The sequence below is a fragment of the Nematolebias whitei genome, chromosome 22 (genome assembly GCF_014905685.2).
Source record: "Nematolebias whitei isolate Nwh7 chromosome 22, NemWhi1, whole genome shotgun sequence".
NCBI lineage: Eukaryota > Metazoa > Chordata > Actinopteri > Cyprinodontiformes > Rivulidae > Nematolebias > Nematolebias whitei.
Genome location: NC_056519.1, coordinates 17,752,487 through 17,769,816, shown reverse-complemented (window position 1 = coordinate 17,769,816; position 17,330 = coordinate 17,752,487). Strand labels below are relative to the sequence as shown.

The 17,330-nt window shown below is 39.2% G+C and overlaps 1 protein-coding gene across 1 annotated transcript in view; it reads right to left on the bottom strand.

Annotated features, from left to right (window-relative positions):
* Positions 1-458: 458 nt before the first annotated feature.
* pawr (PRKC, apoptosis, WT1, regulator) overlaps positions 459-17,330 on the bottom strand; it is a gene marked incomplete at its 3' end in the record, with an annotated part of 62,175 nt that continues 45,303 nt past the window's right edge. Inside the window, 2 exon segments of the mRNA XM_037696039.1 lie at positions 459-493; positions 9,926-10,054. Of these exon segments, the coding sequence (XP_037551967.1) occupies positions 459-493; positions 9,926-10,054 (164 nt within the window).

Below are 17,330 nucleotides of genomic sequence, written 5' to 3'. Positions count from 1 at the left end.
ATAAAGTAGACCATAAACTAAAAGGAAAACTACATATCTGCCTCACAAAAGGCAGCAGTGCAACAAAAAAACAAAAAAAAAAAAAACGTATTTGTGGGTTTTTCAGAGGGGAAAACTTTGAAAGCCTTTCATCAAATGCCACAGCAAACCTGACCAAACAGACCCCATCATTTTGGACACAAAACCTTTCAAAGCAAATCATTTACTTTGAACGCTGTCTGCCTGCCACAGCAGGGAAGTGATGGCCTGAACACAGTGTCATAGGTCCGGATGGTGTCCAACAAACAGTCGTCATTCTTCTTGAACAAAACCAGCAAAATAAACGCAGCAAGAAAAAAAAAACATTCTAATTTCAGAGAAAGTCTGCAGCGGTGATAAGCATTTTTTGTCTTTTAGTGTTTGCTTTGTCAGATTAGTAGAAGATTGAACCATTTCCAATAAGAAAGCATGAATCTCACCTCTTGTGGCACCCAATTCCAGATCTTGGAGTTTCCTGCAACAAACAAAGGGAAACATGATGTCCTATTTGCATAAATATGTCTCGACATAAGCAGACCCTTTCAAATAGCGATCGCAGAAAAAAACAGCCGGCACATTGTTTTCATCTGCCTTGGGTTGTTTTGGCTCAAAGAGAAAAGAAAATCCATCCAGACAAAAAGACAAATTCATCAGAAACAGCATTAATAGAAAGCCTTTAGGTTGTGTATGAAAGTTTAGAAACTGCAGCTGCTGAGCTGATACAGATGTGCTTTGTTCCATTTAACAGTTCAACTGGAACCCTGTAGCTCCACGTTGGGAAAGGCAACGTTTTGCAACACGGTGATTTATTTTTCCCCCATTTTCTCATTATTTTATCATCTTAAGAGATTAAAAGATTGTTTAGATCTACAGAGTAGTAATGAGTGTAAACGCCTTCTGGAAAATGGTGTTTCAGAGAAAAATCACCCGTTCGGAGAGATGAACACGCATCTCGTCTGTCCTGAGGTCTTGTGCGGTGAAGGATCCTGAGTTTGATTGAAGAGCCGTGACACCGTTGCAGTCTGTCAGGCAGAACTCGACTGTTGTCGCTCTCTTTGCACACAGCTGCCTGTCTATCTCCGACACACTGTTTGTTACCTGCAGAAGAATCCTTCACCTTTTAGATTTACAAGGACTTTGTATGGAGCAACTTAAGCGCATCTAAAAAAAGACTAAATATTGTGAAAAAGTAGTATTTTAATTTATTTTTCCACACAATTGTGGACTGTACGGTAATATCGCTGTACAGAGCTCATGTGGATGTGAAAAAGTTAATGGCAAAAAAATTATTCAGACAGGTGCTGCCATTTTGTAGTTTTCTTTCATTCAGCCTCCACTGTACTGTAATCGCCAGATGGACTACAGTTCCCTCAAATCAGTGCTGTGCTGTACTGTGGTGCCTCCAGCAGCTGTTTTCTGCCGAACAGTATTTTTGCAAAGCGATGTCATGACTGCTGAACCGGCCTTTCAAACGTAAAATTTAATTCATGTCGCATGTCTCTTAAGATACAGGGCGTAGTTACATTATCCGGGTGCTGATTGGCTGTTCCAGCACAAGACATCCGTTTACCTCTGCTCTTTTTCAACTGGACGGCTTCCAAAGGTTTGTGTTCAAAACTGATACGTCAGTGGAAGATGCTGACGATTAAAGAGAAAGTGGAACTTCTGGACAAACTTTAAAGATGGTCGTACCTACGTGGATGGTGGTGGCTGCCTACGGCACGATTGTCAAGATGGAAGCTGCAGTGGTCATGTGGATTATGATTTTTTCCTTTTTTTTTCTCGGCTGCTCCATTCTTCAGGTGTCGTCACAGCGAACTAAGTCGCACAAAGACTTGGCAATAACTTTTACACTGGATGCCCTTCCTGACAACCACAGACCACCGAGCTACCACAGCCCTCTGTGTGGAGCAGAGAGCTGCATCTAGGGTGTCTGGTGGGAGCAGATGGTGGGAGTTAAGGGCCTTGCTCAAGGGCCCAGAGTGGGGCAAATGAGAGTGGAGGCAGGTGTGGGTGCTTCACCTTTCCCACCCACATTTTTATGTTGTCGGTCTGGGAAGTCTAACCAACGACCTTCCAATCACAGGCCCACTTTTTCTAACCATTGCACCATCCCTGCCCCATGTCAAATAATTAACTTAAACATCACAAAATGTGTTAAATGACAAAGATAAAAAATTTGGTTAAATAAAGACTATGCCATTATTTAAAAAACAAACAAAAAAGACAGTGATTTATAAACCAACAAAGTCCATGCTCAATAATCCAGGTATACAATCCAACAATTTTGTATACCTGGATTATTGAGCATGGACTTTGTTGGTTTTGAACCAGTTTGACATGACTGTCGACAAGGAAGAGGGCCGGCACCGGAGGAGGGGGCGTGCCAAAGAGACCATCTTAGCACCAACATAACTGGTTTGTTCCACTTTGGAGTAAGCTGTTTGGGGGAAGAATCAGTTTTGTGTTGCGTGTTTCCCTGACTGATGAAGCCTTCTGGATGGAAGGTTAAATGTTTCAGGAAAAAAAAGAAACTGTCCAGATGACCCGACTGAAAATTGTTTGAGTGATTTATAAAATGATTAAACGCTCTTGGAAAAAGTGTCTGATGCAGGCAATAAGACAATAATGACTCAATAGATAATTATAATTCAAAGATCAACATCCCATCTGACTTATTCCATTTGTGATATTAAAGTCTGAGATCCAGTATGTTTTGTTTTAATCAGAAATTTTTTATTTTTTTGTATTTATTTTCCTTCTCATAACAGGCCCACCTTCTCTAACCTCTGTGCCACTACTCCCCGTGTGGATTAATTATTGCAATTTAATCCAATTTAATATGATTAATTGAATGATTCATGAAAAAATTGGCCAATGGGAAACTTTGTGCCTGCTGAAACAAACTCATTCTTTCATTTTTCTTTAAATTTATTCTTACATGCTTTTTTTTATTATTATTGTCTATTGTTGTCCACTGTTGTCATCACTCTGTTAAAAACAGGTCTCTCTCGTAAGTGAGTCCTCAAGGCTCATTGAGACTAACCTGTATAAATAAAGGTTGAATGAATTAACGAATCTTCATCACCTTCATCGTCATCACCTGGCAGCAAATTCTTCATCTCAGTTTCATCTTCTCTGGTGAGTACCCATTTAAAATTAATATTTTTTACAAGGTTTAAGAGTTTAGAAAATTGTTAGGAATATTGCAAAAGTAAGGGTTTAAAACTCCAATATATACCTGTATATGAATACTAAAATAAACTACTACTTACTACTAAGTGTGTACATTATTGTCATTCCCATCTCATGTGATACATTAGATAGAACAAAATTAAATTTACTGTACTTGAACTTGGACCACTGTATCCTTAATTTGCTTTTTTTCCACTTACTAATTAAATTAAAATTAAAAGTGTTATGTGTTGTCATCCTTGTATGTTTCCATACAATGATGAAATTAGTTCTCTGCATTTAACCCATTGCACCTGGGGTACACTCAGGTGGAGCAGTGGGCAGCTATGCGAGCGCCCGGGGAGCAATTATGGATTAGGCGTCTTGCTCAGAGACATCACGACATGTGGGAATGACTGGGGGAATCGAACCTGGGACTTTTGGTTTTGAGTCAGCTGCCCTACCTCTACCCCGTCTCGGCCCCTCATTGTGGGAGGGCCAGGGTACGGAAACCCCGTGATAAAGGAGGGATGTACAACTAAAAACACTGAATGTAAGTGTGTATTTACTGCTGTGCTTCAACAGCTCTGTTTCATGAATGTTAATAAAAAAATAAAGAAATCCGACCTGGAGTTCAGTCTGCAGGTTTGAGTCTGAATATGATAAATTTTTTGCAATAAAATAAAAATATGTTCTGGTCGAGCCAATTTTTTTTTTATTTTATTTAAAACATTTAAACATCTAACAAAAAGAGACAATCAATATAAAACAATGAGCATCTGTTCTAAAAAAAAAAGAAAGGATGGTTTATTCATGAAATATTTGACTCAACTAAAACCAGACATTTGTTATTTCTCTAGCTTTATAAAGACATTAATTTGTATTCCAGACTACAGGAAGAATGCAAGCCTAGTTTGAGTTTTTTGTTGTTATTATTTAAAAGCAGATGTCACACATGAGATTAAACTGAACAAAAATTGGCAAACAAAGTTGCTTCATTGTAAACGAGACAGGTTTGTGTGAACCATAAAACCGATCAAAACATCCCCGAGGCTTTTGAAAAAGCACTTTGGAGATGCAGAAGCAGAGAATAAAAGCTGCAGAAAGTTTTTAGTTTTTTTTCTAGAATGAAAATAATTGAGACTCCTCTTACAAAAAGTCACCCCCTGCTAAGTTTAAGAGCACATCACTCAACCCAAAAAGAGCTTGAAAAACAGCCCGAGTGTAACAGCAGCCCTGCAGATTCACAAATCACTAAAAATATTAAAGCACATCTAAAACCGAGAATGACCCCACTGAATGAACCGTAACACGTCTGAGTCACCTTTTCCTTTCTTATTTTTTGTTTTTTAGATAAACAATTTTAATTTGACTTAAAAAATACACTTTTCTATATCTACAGGACAAAATGTCAATATTAAATTGTTTACCGTTGGGAAGCATTACGATTTATGACTGCTTTGTTTTTTTAAACTTCTGCATGCCTTTACATCTAAAAAGGAACACAAAAGTAAAAAATAAAATAAAAAAAGAAGTGTCAACAAATTTTAAACAGTATTAGATCTATTAAATAAATTAGTATAATTTGAATATACAGTAGTCCCTCACTACTTTGCGGTTCGACTTTCGCAGACTCGCTCTTTTGCGATTTTTCAAAGATCGTAAACAAGAAAAAAAAAAGTACACGACACGAATGTCTACTTTAAGATTACGCGATTGGGACAGTACAATATAGTACAGTAAAAAGTTAACGAAAAAATATATACTTCGGACAGGAACCGCCATTTTGTAGTTTTCTCTCAATAAGCCTCCACTGTATCACCAGTCAAAAGGACTACATTACCCAGAAGCCATCCATCCATCCATCCATTATCTTTACCCGCTTATTCCATTTTGGGTCACAGGGGTCGCTGGTGCCCATGTCCAGCAATCACTGTGTGAGGGGCGGGGTACACCCTGGACGGGTCGCAAGTCCATCACAGGGACACATAGAGACAAACGAGACAAACAACCATTCACTCTCTCATTCACACCTAGGGACAATTTAGAGTTACCAATCAGCCTAACATGCATGTTTTTGGTCTGTGGGAGGAAACCGGAGCACCCGGAGAAAACCCACGCATGCACTGAGAGAACATGCAAACTCCACTCAGAAAGGCCCCTGGACCGGGGTTTGAACCAGGGACCTGCTCGCTGAGAGGCAGCAGCTCTACCAGTTGCGCCACCGTGCTGCCCACCCAGAAGCCAACAGAGCTCCAACCAGAAGCAACGAAAAAGTTTGATCCTTATTCAAAGTGACTTTGGTGCTCAGCGGATGTAGAGAGCCGCATGGAACCGACCGGGAACTGGATCAGAACCGGACCTCCAGACTCATCTGCCTGACGACCCACTAGACCTTCCGAGCGGGAAGGCGCTGCCCGGAGGTCCGGCGTTCTCTCTGAAGCCCACTGGGACTTTTTTTTTCCTCCTCCATTCGGATTTGGATTTGATTTTGACCACCGTCTGGTCCCGTGCTGACCATCCGAAGTTCCAGCTCCCTCCAAAAGGTTTTTGGTGCTCAATGGCTGCACAAATGAGGCTTTTGCAATGCTCCTACTCATCCATGACTCTACTCAGCCCTCCACAGAAAAATCACTATTCCACAGTACCTTTTAGCTGATTCCAGGCTGACTCGGCACATTGTTTTGTCCCCGCTTCTCTGGTGGGACCATGAGAGCCGAGTCGGGACCAAAACATGAATGCAGGACACTGACAGAACGTAACCCTGCAATAAACGAGGGACTACTGAATTGGTTTACTAAAATACTGAGAATGTTTTTGTCAAGATAAACTATCAAAAATCCTTTGTAATGACAGGCTGCTATTAGTTAGACTACAGTTAAATCAGTTTTTCAAATAATCATTGTAATCCCAGAAGTTTCTTCAACTTGTATTTGCAATGTGAATGGCAGACATTACACAAATAAATATTAGCACGATGTCGTTGGATTTTCTGCAGAAATCTACACTCCCTAAAGTGTGCATAAAAGCCTTCAAGTGTCTGACCTAGTGTGGTGCATCATTTAGAACTTGTCAGCTCATTCAGTTAAAGAAATCTCTGCTCCACTGAAGTAAATTGGGGGATTTCACCTTGTTGCCCAAAGCAGCATGACATTCAGATTACCGTTTCACTCGAGGCATCTATTAACTTCCTGTTTAAAAAAGATAAAAGGAGATAATGGATAATTCCAGGATTTTAATAAATAAAAAAGTAATGTGTCATTTACACGAAAACATTGATTTTATTTTTACGGACTTTCACTCAGAACTTCTCTGGTAATTTTCAGGTTAAAACCATCTTCAACCTTACAGCACTATTGTTAGACAACGTTTGGCAATAGTCTTACACATTTTATTAAGTATCTGTCAGAGTTTGAAGACAGCTGGAGAAAAAGACGTCAGGTTTCCAGATTTAGACAGACTGAAGGTAAAAAAACGACACGTCTCGACTCGCAGCTCCTGCAGGCTTACTTTAAACATTTGTCGTATTTTTGATTTGTGATTTTCTTGCTTGAAGAAGAAAAAATGTTTTGATACTTTATCTGCAGCTCCATTCTCCATGTTTTTAAATGTTCAAATTGAAGTCTAGTCTTTACATTTCTTGTTCCCCTCAAGATCAACATTACTGAAGTTTATTTGGCTTAATTTTTGAATTTTATGAAACTCTGAATCAGAGGTGTGAATATTTTCAGGTATTGTTTCAGAAAGCAGAACGAAGTGCAAGAAAAGCAGCTTCTGTTCCTGCAGGAAATGTGTGATTGGAAACGAGCTTTCCTGTTGTTCAGACAAGACGTTCTGCAGCAGAACCACATTTGGACTGAGATGAAAATGAAAAACAGGCGGGTGATGCTTGTTATAGAGCAAAGGATGCAGAACGTTTATCTGCTCCACGTTAGAGCGTGGACAGAGACTTGGGGTCATATTTAAAGCAGATTTACCACAGTTCACTAGAACTGGACTTTTTTATTTATTTTTTTGGCAGAACTTGCATAACACAGTGGTGCAGTGTTTGATAACCTGGACCACGTGTCTGCAGAAAAACAATTACTGGATTGGAACTGCCCTCAATGACCCAAATTGAACTTTCTGTTACATCTAGTGGAAAAGTTGCACCTTGTTTTGTTTGGAAAACGTTATAAAACCTGGAGGAAAGGTACCAACCACATTGCTTAAAAAAAAAAGAGCTAAACTAACACGTTTTGTTGTTGAGAGCAATCAACACAGTATGTGATAATGGCACCAGCAGTGACAAACACTTGTCTCCTTGTGATACATGAGGCTTGACAGAACTTTTTTTTTTACCCATTCTACTTTTACACGTGCCTGGTTGACAACTGTAAGAATACCATTAAAATACTGCATCCCTGCTGCTCATGAGCAACCCACAAGACACCAATCAGAATAAAAATACCCATTTTGAATGAGTGACAGTGAGATATAGAAAAGGTAAGATTCAGCGTAGCCACATGTGTTTAGTGTTAGAGCCAATATAGAAATGTAAGATTAGAATCAGGTGGAATATTCGGTTTCAAAAGATGGACTGAAAACAAACCAGATGTGTGGAAAAGGTAAAGAAATAGTTCTGAACTGCTCATTGTTTGTTTGCTCTATATAAATAGCTGAATATGTTGCTTTTTGTTTTTCGTCACGACCACGTCTCAGTAGGTGCTGTCACAATCTTCCTGTTAGCGTAGTGTTTGTGTACATATTTCATACGCTAGCCTTCGCTTCGTGTAAACAGCCTCAGACAGTTCTAGCCCAAAACAAAATAAGCCCACTGAAGCGTAACAGCCAATTCATCTGGAACGTGGCTCCAACCTTCATCTGTGCAGTTATCACACAGCGAGAGGTTCATCTGGATTTATTTTTCCTTTTAAATAACAATTTTCATGTCAGTCAGAAATACAAAAAGATAGACCTGATCCATAATCCAGGTAGATAAACCTAACAAGGCTGAGTCTGGTTCTTTGTTGAAATCTTTCGTCTTTATTTTAAAAAAGCTTCTTTAGTCTGAGGAGCTGCAACAAACTCAGTCTTATAAATAGCACCTTCTCAGAGTGGATCAACCAGTTTGTTGTCAACATCCAAAACCAGCTGTTCACATGGTCAAGAAGGACCATCAGCCTAACAATGGATCATTAGCACACTGGTGGCTGTTTACTGTTCACAGAGGGCTGAGTGATACTAGCAATCACAGCATTGTAAGAGGGGGACAGTTGAACCCGGAGGCCTGCACCCCTGTTTAATGATGGACGATTTCTTTTCACAAAGATGGCCTCCTTTACTCCTCTCTCAAACCATCGTTCCTCTCTGTCCAGGATGTGAACATCTTCATCCCTGAAAGAGTGACCGCTGTCCTGGAGATGAGTGTAGACCGCAGAGTCCTGGCCTGATGGTGTTGATCTTCTGTGCTGGGCCATCCTTTTGGCCAGTGACTGTTTATTTTCCTCGATGTAAGACTGATCACCCTCCTGACACTGAACAGCATACACAACATTACTCTGTTTGTGCCGGGGGACTGGATCTTTGGGATGAACCAGTCTTTGCCGTAATGTATTTTGGGGTTTAAAAGCCACTGGGACGTTATGTTTAGAAAATAAACATCTCAGTTTCTCTGATACTCCCTCAACATATGGAATGACCACTGGTCTGGGTCTGGGTTCCTCCTTTTCACCTGATGGTTGACTGGAGTCCTGTTTGGGTTTCTTCTCTGCTTTCAGGAAGGCCCAGTTAGGACATCCACATTGCTCTAGAGCCTGTCTTGTGTAGGATTTCTCCTTCTGCCTGGCTCCTGAGTTAGTGGGGACGCTGTCTGCTCTGTGGTACAGAGTCCTGATGACTCCCAACTTCTGCTCCAAAGGGTGATGGGAGTCAAACTGCAAATACTGGTCTGTGTGGGTGGGTTTGCGTATAGGACTGAATTTGCTTGCAGTTAGACTGAAGAAGTTTAATGGATAAAAGACGAAACGTTTCAACAAAGAACCCGTCCAGAGGACCTGACTTAACTTTGTTAGACAAACAGAAAGTTTGTTTGGTCACTCGTACACAGCTAGATGCATTTCTAACCTTTTCTGGGCTCAGATTTCTATTGGAAATCAGTATGAATACATTTAATATTACTTTGGAATTAAATGCAGAGTTTTTCAGACTATAAATCTTTTAAAAAATAAAATAAAATTTCAAGCAATTCAGTTTAACCAATTATCTTATGTTTTCACTTTGCATAGGAAATGTTACTTAAATCTCTGCAAGTGTTCTTTTTCAAATTGAATAATTAGCAATTTTGTGGCAGAGAAAAATCTTTTTTCTTAAAAACTAGACATCTTTTGCATAAATCTAAACTGAAAACAAAATGAAGTTTGATGAATCAGGCTCAGTCTGAAAGGACATCTCATGAGTGCAATTCATTATTTAAATAAAGATTAATTTATGTAACATTTGTTATGCTTCAAAAAGAACAAAAGATGACCAAAAACCATCAATCCATGTAGCTAAATAACATTGTATGTATTTGAGTTAACACCTTGAGCTCTAAGTGATGATGAAATGCTGTGACACCTGAGTGTTTTACATCACTGCTGCCTTTCACGCGAACTCCCCGACTTTCTGTGCAACAGTGCCTCTGTTTGGCAGCAATGAAGTGATCCGTGCCGTGCTCTGACAAACACATCAGGCTTTGTTTTAAACTTCTTACCAGTAAGTAGCCGGTGCTGGGGTCGGCTGTCATGGACTCATTCTGGAACGTGTTGGCCTGAACCAACTCCTCTTCATCCCTTCTGTCTTTCTCTCCTGTGTCCTCGTCATCATCCAGCTCATCCAGGCTCTGACAGAGAGGAGTGGGAGAAAATTTACTCTTTAGCAAGTAGGGTAGAAAACGTGCACTAAGAAAGTTGAACACGGCAATAAATCACAGCAAAATCATAAAATTAAGGCAAAAATGAAAGAATCAGAAAATAAATATTTATTTTATTGCATAGTTTGACCTTTTTTGTAAGCCCAAGCTCCAATCTTATGCAGGTGACCTGAAAATACACAGGATCACCGAGTATAATTTACTGTCCTTTAAACAAACGCCTTTTTTAAAACCGTCTTCACGTAGAATCCTCTTTTTGGTTTTATTAATAAAAGATCTGACGAAACAGACAACCAATCTTTTTATATTCAACCTATAACAAACCAGTGAAATATGTTAAAACGGCTAAATGCCAATAATTTGAACTCAACATGTAAAGACACTAAATTAAACAGTTTTTATATTTTTGAAAACTATTAGGATATCTTAGAATTTATCATTCAAATACATGAAAATTTACCAGAACAAAAATTAAGTACCGGTAAACATTTATACGGAGAATGAAATCCAAGACACAATCCGATTCATTTTAGAGCATCATTTACTTTAATTTAGTAATCTGGGCTAATCAGACATTTACATGCACAGATTTTTTTCTCCAACTATGCAAATGTTACATTTTTTCCCACAGGAAGTCTGAAGCGTCTTTAACTGTTTAAGTTGACGGAAAAGTTATTCCCTCAAGAACGACAGCTTTGACTTTTGGTTTAACAAAACCAGGGTCTCTTTCTTAATCCACACAGGACATGATTATATTTGCTTCCAGGAATCCCCGAGGAGCTGCAGCTTTCACTACAGCAGACAGACTGTAACAGTAACAGCTTGCACGAGGGCTTTTCACCTCTTGGGGATGCTCAGAGGTCAGAAGGGAAGGAGGAGGGGGTGTTGATCAGGGCTGTGCCCCTAAAAACAGAAGAAATGACTAGTGTAAACACACAAAGGACAAGCACGGCTTTGACAGAGGAGAGCTTCCAGGGAAAAACCATCTCCTACTAATCTTTTATTTTTTCATCTAGACATAAACCGTGTTTTCAGTCTGTATGACTTCTTTGTGGGCGATACCACAACATCACATCTGTAGGGATGTGTGAAGACGCTCCAAAGACAGTTTGGGCTATAGAATAATACCGTAATTTTCGCCATACAAGTCACATCTTTGTGCATAAATTAGCATGCCTGTGACTTATACGGCAAAGCGACATATTCATGCCCCCCCCCCCATATTTATAACTCAATATTTTGCCTGAGATCTGACCATTTCAATAATTCTCACATGGAAAATACTGAACACTACCATTTTCAGCCACTAGAGGGCACTCCAGTAATATAGCAAGCCAAGTGTCTCATTAATAGGTGTATATTAAGTGGATATTAAGGAGACTCTTTGCTTGCCATACAAAGCCACCTTAGTCTCGCTCCAGAACTCCTGGAGCAAACGTCAAATCAGCTGCATTTCACTGCGACGCCCAGGAGAAATGCAGCTGATTTGACCATTAAAGTGCATTTATTAAGTAAAGTTCAACTGAGATACACCTTTGCTATAATTTCGAGCAAACAGCTGTTTTTAGATGGTCATCTTGCTAAATCTCAAAGAAAGGCACAGCGAGTCCTTCCTCTGTGCGCTCCTGCAGCCACAAATCGGCTTTTGAAATGCAGCTATTTGACCGTTGAAGTGCATTTATTAAGGAAAAGTTAAACTGAGACACAACTTTACTATAATTTCGAGCAAACAATTGTTTAAGTGTTAATCTTGTTAAATTATTGTTAAAGTCCTCCCAAGGATGCCATTTGGCAGCCAATCAATTTTTGGCACAACACCGGCCCACATTTCCGGGTGGTCAGTGGTGACGCATAATAGATGCGACTTATATGGCAAAGCAACGTATTTGTGTTTTATTTTCCACTTTCTTAGACATATTTGGACTGATGCGGCATTTGGCGGTGCGACGTTTAGGACGGAAAGTGTGGTATGTGGGTTGTGACATTGGGACCAAACTCCCAAAAGGGCCACAACACAAACCGGTCTTTCCTGTTTGACGCTGCAGGGCAAAACAAAAGATGCCTGCTCGCCTGGCCCTTCAGTTGTAGAAATACCCTTACACAGTTTAAAAGGAATGCAGTCGTTTGCAAGGCCTTTCCTGCCGAACGGTTTATCAGTTGTCCTTGGGGAAAAGGCAAACTTCAGCTTTTTTAACTGGTTTCACCCATGCACTGGTCTTGAAAACCAAAGTTTGCAGTTTTTCCATCCTGGATAACTTTCCACGCAGAGCCGTAACGAAATATCTGAAAGATTATTAACATGGGAGACTAGGTACAAACGTAGCAGCAAATTTTCAAGAGCTGATAACAATTGCGGCTTAGTTTTCTTTTTTCAGTTTTTGCTGACCTTTATGCCATTTTCCACCCCCTCATCACTACTGTGGACACCTTCAGATGCACGAGGTAATGACACAACCATAAAAATCTGCTTTAAGGGAGTTTAATCCATCATTCTGGACACGCTGAAGAAGAAAAAAAACTTCCAAAAAAACATTTTCTTTCACATCATAACCTTTGAATCCATCCTGCCAGGCATGTGCTGTGGGAAAATGATGCCTCAACATTATGTGGGAAGTAAGAAGCTTTGAAATTACCAAAAATAATTACATTAAACAGAGGTCTGCTAGTGTCAGCACAGAGTGAACTGTGCAGTGACTAACCACTCTGCTATGAACAAACTTCCTTGAATTGAGGAATCTGGGCCTTTAGAGTTTGTTTTGGATAGAAATGGAGCTCATATTTCTCTACAATTCCAAATTGCTTTGCATTTTCTTCTACTCCAAATAAAGGGAGAGGATCTGCATGCAGCCTTATATGGGAACTTTCTTCTCGTGACATCATTGTGATTTTTCTGGCCACTTTCTGACACTGGGCAGCTGAAATAAACAGTCTGGGTGCTGAGGGATGAACGTGCAACAGTTTTGACTTCCAACATTTTCTTGTTCCAAAACAAAAAAAGTGTGTCCAAAGGCATCAGATATTAGAGCTAATGTTAGCTGAAGTGTTATTTTAACATTCAGACACCACTTTGTCCAAGCTACAACACTGGGTTTAAGTTGAACGTTTTGCAGAATGGTTTTGAACATGCTTTAGATTTTATTTTATTTTTTCCCCAAAAATGTCATATTAAAATAAAAAAAAATCAGAATTTTAATAAAGTTTGTGAATTTGAGTGCATTGAGTGTAATTTTGTGTAATGAAAGCACTTGTAAAAAAAAATAGTGCTTTCAAATGAATTGTACGTTGATGAATTATGTAAATTGTGACCGTGTAAATTTAAGCAACATCACTTTAATTTGTAGCCGTTTCTCCACTTTGTCAAAGCTTGTACAGTTCAGCAAAGTGCAGCCAAAAGCCCATGTCAGTAAGCACCGACAGCACCTCCATACAAGTTTAAGAATAAAATGTGCTTCCCGTTTACAACTGAACCAAGTGTTCGGGCCTTAGAAGAACAAACTTGGGTAAAACAAATCAAATGTGCCCTGATCTGCCCCTACTTCAATACACACGTCCGTCACTCGACACATGAAAAGTTGAACAAGCTACATCTGGAGCAGAGTTTTCACAGTCTGCTGGAATGTCTGTTGTGGTTGGTCGCGGTCGTCTTTGGGAAGGAAAAATATTTTTTCCTGAAGCTTCAACTTTGGATGCAAAAATGCCTCCAAGCCTCTCTCTAGCCCAGCAGGCTATACGCTTCACCTCCTTGCTCTGGTATTTAACTTAATGTATTTGTTGCTGTATAAGTCGCACCTTTTTGCATAAATTAGCATGCCTCTGACTTAAACAACGAAGTGACATATTTATGTTTTTTTCTTCTCCATATTTATAATCCAATTTTTGGCTGAGATCTGACAATTACATTTATTCTGACATAACTATTGAACGCTACCATTTTCAGCCACTAGAGGGCCCTCGAGCAATATGGCAAGCCAGGTGTCTCATTAATAGGTAAAGGTGGCTATTAATGAGACACTTGGCTTGCCATACAAAGTCACCTTCGTATCGCTCCGGAACTCTTGGAGCAAACGTCAAAAAAGCTGCATTTAACCACGACACACCCTGGCGAAATGCAGTTGATTTGACCATCAAAGTCCTTTTATTAAGGAAAAATTAAACTGAGACACACCTTTACTATAATGTCAAGCAAACAATTGTTTTTAGGTGGTTATCTTATTAAATTTCAAAGAAATGCACAGTGAGTCGTCCCTCTGCGCGCTCCAGCTTCTGCGAATTGGCTTTTGAAATGCAACTGATTTGACCAATTAAAGAGACACACCTTTACTATAATTTCGAGCAAACAAATAATTGTTTTTAAGTGTTAATCTTGTTAAATTCTTATTAAAGTCCTCCCGTGCATGTTCCCGCGGCTGCCATTTGGCAGCTCATCGATTTTTGTTAAAACACCGGCCCACATTTCAGGGTCGTCAGCGGTGACGTGTAACAAACGCGACGCAACAGCGGTGAGGCATAATAGATGCAACTTCTACGGCGAAGCGACATATTTATGTTTTTTTTTCCCACTTTATTAGACATATTTGGACTGATGTGACGTGTATGGCGGCAAGTACGGGACACACAACTGAGGAGATGTTGCCGTGTTGTGCCAGAGCAGGAAACTGAATGAGCTGCGAAACAGCTAGTCTCCATTAGAAATTACATTTGAGAAATAATTTTTAACTCTAAACCTGACCATTTTAAAACAAACTATAAACTAAAGTATGACATATGATTTTAATATTAGAGCATGTATTAAATGACCGTTTAAATTTTTTTTTAACCGTATTTGAACAGTTTTAAACTTCTAGTTGTTTTATTCTCTTGCTCATTATTATTAGAATTATCTAATTTGTTAAAGCAAAGGACAAAAAAAATCCAACCAATCATAATCAGAAGTTGCCACTTTAGGACACACTTTTTTTTTTAACATAATCAAGTCAAAACTGCTCAACATCAATAGGCTGAATGGGGACAATTACAAAGACCTCCATGGCAGACAGTGGTGGAACTATAATAATTATTTTTTTAAATAAACAAAAACTCAATGGGTCATTATGAAAAATGCATCTGAACACAGTTCTTGAACTAAACCTCACACATTTTTTACTACACTGTCACTAAAATTAGCAGCAATTCCGGCCGCTATACAAATGCAAACAGCTCAAATAAAAGCTCCTTACTGTAACCCACCTCTACGTATTAAGAAATATTACCATTTGTCATTAAATACACTGATACTTTGTCTATTTCAATTACAAATTATTTAAAGTTGCTAATTAGACACTAAATATTTGTGTATTCTTTTAACACAAATGTCACAATATTAAATATTTGCTTAAGCAGCATTACAACGCCCTGGCATCATCTTTAATTTGATTCAGAAGTGGGTAAATACTCATTTATTGCAGAAATTCATGTTCCAATAAAAACCTAATGTTCCATACATGATGTTTTGTCATCATGCCAGCAGCCCCCTCCCCTGGAGGTGCACTCATACAGACTTCATGACTGGTGTGCATTAATCACCGTCACTCACTACAGAACAGAAACTTCATTAAGATGATCCATTAGAAAAAATAGAAACTGATTAATGATGACTGCTGCTCAGCTCAGGTAACAACACAGACGGGGACAGCGGTGTGCAGAAGTGTGACATGGATCAAAGCGAGGGCGAAACATCTCGGAGGTTCACTGATTAATTTAACACTGACCGCTGCCGAGGTCAACATCTGAGGTGCCCCAGCTTTAAGAAAGATGAGACGTTTGACAGCCTACAAATGTGCAAGTGGATTATTTATGATTGGCAATATTTATTTGGAAAGTGTAAAAAAAAAAAAAAAAAAAGAGGCACCTGCTAAAAAATATTTGCTAATACATGTTTTTGTGTAATTTTGTTACAGGAGTTATAAATGTAAATGTTTTTTTTCCTGCGCTATGTAAGAATTTTTATATTTGAATACGTCTTAATATGATAAAGAATAAAAGCAGAAAAAAAACGTGTCTGCTTTAAGCATTTATGAAGGCTCTGTGTGTTTTATTCCCAGAGCTTAAACTTCATGGCCTTTATTTAACCTGTCAAACCTTCAGAGATTAAAATCATTTTTCAAGTTCAGGCAGACGTATCGGTATAGTTATTTTACAGACCATGACACTGCAAACATTCATCAAAGAGATAAGAAAACGGAGAAAACACTGAAAGAAAGTGAAAGCTAAAGCTGCATGCTTTAAAGATTTGTGATTTTATCCTTTAGGAGTCATAAAAACTGGGAAACAGAAATTATTTTTAAAATCTGATGCGGAGGACAGTCACTGTTGTTGAACACCACAATTTTCAGTGACGGAGAATCAAACAAGGTTCAAGACGTTCTCAAGAATCAAAGTCTCAACTGAACTCAAAACTCATCTGCAGTGTTTTTATGTGAAATAGAAAATATTTGGCTTCAACCCTAAAAATTGCACGATTCTCTACAAGTAAAATATTTTAATTAAAACTAAACCAGTGGATAAAATTAGGTCCCTTTACATGTGGGGGCACAGTAAATCAGCTTTCAGCAAACAAACAACGTGTTTCTGGTTGTGATTGTTGATCCGGAGCAGCATTAGCATTTCTCTGGATGAACCAAAGGCCTGAGGGCAGTCCAGCTGGGCTCGACAAAACCAGCCAGAAAGCTCCGTCTGCACGAGCGTTAATGGATCTGTGGGAAACGGCTCTCTGTGTGCCTAGAAGTTTGCCAACCTTGTTCTGTGGTCTGATAACCTCAGCTGTGGCTTGGAGCAGGGGCAGCAGCTTCAGCTGGGTTTGTACGGCGTCTGAGCACGTCTTATATATTCACGTTCGCACATTCTCGTATTACTCTGTGCGAGTGGGACTTTACAATCCAAAAACCCCAGACGTCCACAGACAACCACGAGGCCCCAGCTGGGCCCTCTACTCAGTCATGTGGAACTTGACAAGAAGTCTCAAAGCAGAGATCAGTGTGCTGCTGAAGTGTCTGTGTCTACATGTTTCCAGATAAGACAGACAGTTAAAATAAACACTGTACTTATGTGACATAATTAAGCTTTTAGTCTTTGGGCCTTTATAACATTTCTGCAACTTGCTTTGGTCAAAATGAACCATGATTAGGGATTCACTGCAGTTTAAATGGTTGATTTTCTACAAAAACTGTTCTGCTATAATTACTTTATTAATATCATTTTTAGGTAAACA